The sequence below is a fragment of the Anopheles coluzzii genome, chromosome 2, assembly GCF_943734685.1.
Source record: "Anopheles coluzzii chromosome 2, AcolN3, whole genome shotgun sequence".
Lineage (NCBI taxonomy): Eukaryota > Metazoa > Arthropoda > Insecta > Diptera > Culicidae > Anopheles > Anopheles coluzzii.
Window position 1 is genome coordinate 77,710,385 of NC_064670.1, and position 4,817 is coordinate 77,715,201.

Sequence of the window (4,817 nt, forward strand, 5' to 3'; positions counted from 1 at the left end):
AAATTCGTTTGAAAACATGTTTTTAAATATATGTAAACAATAATAGAGATAATTCCTAAAATATTTAAGGTAATATGATATTAGGGAGGGGACCAGTGTAACGTTACTGTTAACAACATGTAAAATAAACCAAATGACGAAAATGTTCCACAATTTTCAGTTGCATGGATTTGAGTAGTATACGAATTACATAAAGTTATCGTTATGAGCCAGTGATTAAAAACATTTTAGACGACCGTAATACTACTAATATGAGTTTAAATGCTTCCTTAAACATTATGATTTTGTGATTATCAAAAAATAATATATTACATCCAAAAAAAGGAATGCATTCATCTGAAAAAAAAAAATATATTAATTAATATAGTAATGCTTTTTTATTCAACTTTATCTATCCATCGATTTATAACGATAAGATATATACAAAGGTATTTCAATGATCAGGTATTTTTATGTACTAAGCTCAGGGATCTCAGGGAACGTATGGAGGAGAGGAAAAAAAACAAGTGTATCCGAAAGAATCGGGGATCCTGCGTGGTGCCTGGCAAGAGATTTGGAAGGTAGATTCACGGCTACTAATTTACATTTTATGCTATGGTGTGAAAGCTGAACCTTACTGCGAGGAGTGTTTTTTTTTTAATTTTGTATATGAAAATATCGCTAGACGATAACTGTATTGGGAAATTATCAACCGTTTTACGCAGATTGAACAACTCCACGTTTGATTCGAACTGTGATCCTTCTATCGTGAAATAAGAATTAGAAACTTCTTTAGCTGATAAAAATTCTACAACATGGTTATCTGTAGTGAGAAACCATGCGTTTCTGAATCCCATCATCAGATAAAAATCGCATCTCAATCGTAAACCAGACCCAGTTCCTATAAGCGTAGGAAATTTTGGTGGAACAATATTTGTTGCTTTCTTTAAAGTTTCGATTTCTCTTGATCTTGTAATTACCTGTTCGGTACATCTATTACCCGAACGCATTAAACGCTTCAGTAATTGTAAATGATTTTCAAAATCATACGTTGAAATCTCCTCCATGGAGCCAAACCTATCACAATCGTCATAAATATGAATGAGATTATGAACGTTGCTTGTTATGTGTTCACGACCGTAAATATTTGCGAAACCTTTGAGGAATTCTTTAAACATCATTTTAGCTTGAGGCCAAAAGTGTTTATGAGTTTTCGTGGCAAAAATTGTATGTGCACAAAAATATAGCAAATAATGCTGAAACGCTTCTTCCCACATAAAATCCTTGTATATAATAACACTAGCGTAAAACAAAAATGATCTATATTCAGTTCCTTTCCAAAAGCCACTGAATTTTATATGTCTGAAACGTCTTTGAATTTCCCCTGGAAGCTGGATTTTCATTAAAAATGAAGAAACAGTTTCCTTTTGCGTATCCGTCCATTTACTGAATCGAGCAAAAGTATGATTAAAAATCCCTGTAGCAATTTTCTTTGACACTCCTAAATCTCTCACATGTAAACCATCGGCAATGATTATATCCTTTATCATATCAAGCTCATCTATATCCTCTAGAGGCGATTTCCAAGCTTTATGATGTTTCTGGTCCTCTCTTCCACGAAAACCTAAATCAGTACGCAACTGAGCATCTGCATCTTCAAAAACAATCTTTCTTCCTACTTGTGTCCCTTCACAAGTACATTTCAAGCAGCTGTTTCTGCCAACGTAACTTATCGTAGCTAAAATGAAAAATGAATGTACACATTAAAAACAATCATTAACCTAATACTTCACGAAATTGAAATTCATACCTTTGGCAAAACAACGAGCAGGGGAATCGGCAACAAACATGTGTAATTTAAATCGCACATTCTTTTCACCGAACTGCAATCCTCTTTTTTGTAGGTCGTTAGCTTCTGTTACCAGGGGCCGCAAAAAACCTTCCACATTATCCGGCTTTGTGTGACCGCAAAATACACCTAGTAACATAACCGGTGCTTCCGGTAATTCCACCACCTTCATTAGGATTGGCCAAAGCTGCCTAGCTGAACTATTAAATAATGGGAGCCAATCAATAAATATCTGCGCTCTAAACCGGTCGACGCGTGGAGTAGTATTACTGTAAGGATAAAGAGTATTAATTTAATAGGAAGACTTAGTTGAAAAAAGAAAAAAATAACAAATTTTACTTACTTAAAATGTGTCATCAGCACATATTCTATTCCCTGGTACCAGAAATGCCCGCCCAAGATAGGTTGAATTTCTAAGCCTACTTGGGTTGGCGTTTTCAATAAAGTCCGCGCATCTGCTGGAAGTCTAAGCTTAAGCTTCCTGCGAAACAGTGCCAACAGCATGTTTATCGTGGACCGAGGTAGATTTTTCGTTATAGCAATATAACGCAGACCTTCCTTGAGGGTGATATTGTCGAAAAAACTGTATGTGCTGTCTCTCTCTACATACACATCTTCCACGTCGTCATCCGCGATTTCGACGTTATCATCCAGCAAACAATTCTCAGCATTTGCATCAAATACTGCATCACTATGACCAACATCTTCACCAGCACGGAATGCATCTTGAGATTGATGATCTTTTTCGGCAAAGCTGTTAGAATCTATTTGAGCTGGGCTGTTGCTTGATGGTTCGTCTGTGAAATATTATGAATTTCATAATATGTTTGCAAAACAGTATAATATTATTGACGGGTAGATTCAATAACAACCGCATGGGTTATTAGGAGCCGTCGTAGTTGTTCAGAACCGGCCGCAACAGCCGACAAACGGCTCCGAACGGTTCCAAATGGCTCCAAACGGCTTCAGACAGCTCCCACGGTTCCGACGGCGACAACTACAGTCTACCGGCATAGCTGCCCACTAGCGGCTTCAGCCGGCTCAGACCGGAACTGTCAGTTTGATACAGCGGGAATCAGGGCCGGAATGGAAACGTTCGGAAGCGCTTCGCAGTCCTCGGTACGATTTGGGGAACTTATCACTAATTTATGTATAAATAAGTAACTTTCCTTCAACGTTTACATTCAGCATAGCAGATATTCCACTTGGACCAGCAATTTGAGCTTGCCGCCACTCCTCTTCAGCTTCGCGGTCCAATTCTTCCATAATTTTCCTGCTTCTTTTCGAGAGAGTGCCATCTCGACGCATTTTTTTTGAGGCCATATCTGGATCCTATATGCCGGTCTCGTAGTACAGTCGTCAACTCGTACGACTTAACAACATGCCCGTCATGGGTTCAATCCCCAAATAGACCGCGCCGCCATACGTAGGACTGACTATCCTGCTATGGGGGGGAATCAATTAGTCACTGAAAGCCTAAGCCCACAAATGGGTACAGGCAGGCCTTGACCGACATCGGTTGTTGAGCCAAAGAAGAAGAAGAAGAAGATCTGGATCCTATAACAATATACGGTTTATAAACTGAAAAAGAAAAAAACACCAGCAATCATCACACTTTACACAACTTACCTGCTAGTTTAAACCAATTTAACGTCTACGCTTGCGCACACACTGACACTATAAGTCTTAATAAGACCTATTAAGGTTAACTGCACTTATATACGCGGTAAGCACAAGCCAATTAAACTTTACTTTATAGAAATAATATAAGTTTAACAGGATAAATCACTTCAGCATTTCACCAAACCAAACCAAGCCAATTTTTGTCAACACTGATAATTGTCAAACGAGGGAGGCGAACCGCAGATGAAGAAAACAACTTTTATCACTATGGGACAGCTTCAATACTTGTCCAATTTTTTAGAATAGTTTTGTGTACAACTTTAAATTGCCAGGAAAAGAAAAGATTTAAAACACAACACACATTTATTGAATCATTATCACTCTTAAATTAATTGTGAATTATTGTGTGTTGTATTGAATATCATTAAATTATGCTTATCTGTTTTATTTCTGTTTTGCCAAATAGAACTATGATTCGCCCATAGTTTCTTTCGCTCTCTCATCAGATTGAAAATTTTACCAACACCGCAAATGTGGAAGCATTGCGGCATGAAGTAGGTTGGTAAGGCATGGCGGAGTGAGAGCGAGGATCTCACACACAGATGTAACAATAACCCATCATCGCAATGACGGGAGCAATCGGTCATGGGGGGTTGGTGGAGTGCGAGTGTGTCTCTCAAGCTCAGAGCGGATTTTTGCCTAACACCTCAACGATGGGAGCGTTCAGGGGTGGAGACGTATGGAAGTGTGCGAGTGTGTCGCATGAATGCTCGCAAGTGTAGAGCGGGGGTAGCGAGAGGCAGAGTGTACAGGCGATTTCTGCCAAGAGGGAATCCGCAGTGTTGCGTTTTCTTCGCGCCAACTTTGCCTGTATTTTCAATGAGCCAAACGATTTTACCCCCTCCTACACGCGATGTATCCTACAGCACGCTTGTCGCGGCAACGTTCACCACATACACACACACATCTCCACACTCAGGGTAGACATCTTCCCTGTTGCTGTTCTGGACTCAGACAAAATTTGTGTTTCTACACTTATTGTTCAAAAAAGTAGTAGCTCTTAGGATCTGAATTTACAAACAAATATCAAAATGTTATGTTCTGCTAATGATATTGCTCTAAATTTAAATGCACTACATTAAGTTTTTACATATCTGATCGCGCAAATCCCTACGTTGTGTTATATTTTTAAGAAAACCAGAACACGCTTTCACAATTTTACATACTTTATTTAACGCGCGCTGTCGAGAGCCGTTTCTCCTTCGTGGTCGGTTACAAGAACGAATATCATTATGGCAGCTTATTCCCGCGATCTAATTCCCTACCAATACACACAAAAACAGCACCTGTCAATCGTTTCGTTTAT

At 38.8% G+C, this 4,817-nt stretch overlaps 1 protein-coding gene across 1 annotated transcript; it reads right to left on the minus strand.

Annotated features, from left to right (window-relative positions):
• Positions 1-380: 380 nt before the first annotated feature.
• On the minus strand, positions 381-3,686 carry LOC120961283 (uncharacterized). The gene is made up of 4 exons (XM_049606438.1): positions 3,458-3,686; positions 2,172-3,160; positions 1,790-2,097; positions 381-1,717 (listed from the first exon to the last, which is right to left on the minus strand). Exons 2-4 carry the CDS (start codon positions 2,330-2,332, stop codon positions 588-590), a joined length of 1,599 nt encoding a protein of 532 aa, XP_049462395.1. The 5' UTR covers positions 2,333-3,160; positions 3,458-3,686; the 3' UTR covers positions 381-587.
• Between the last annotated feature and the right edge of the window lie 1,131 nt (positions 3,687-4,817).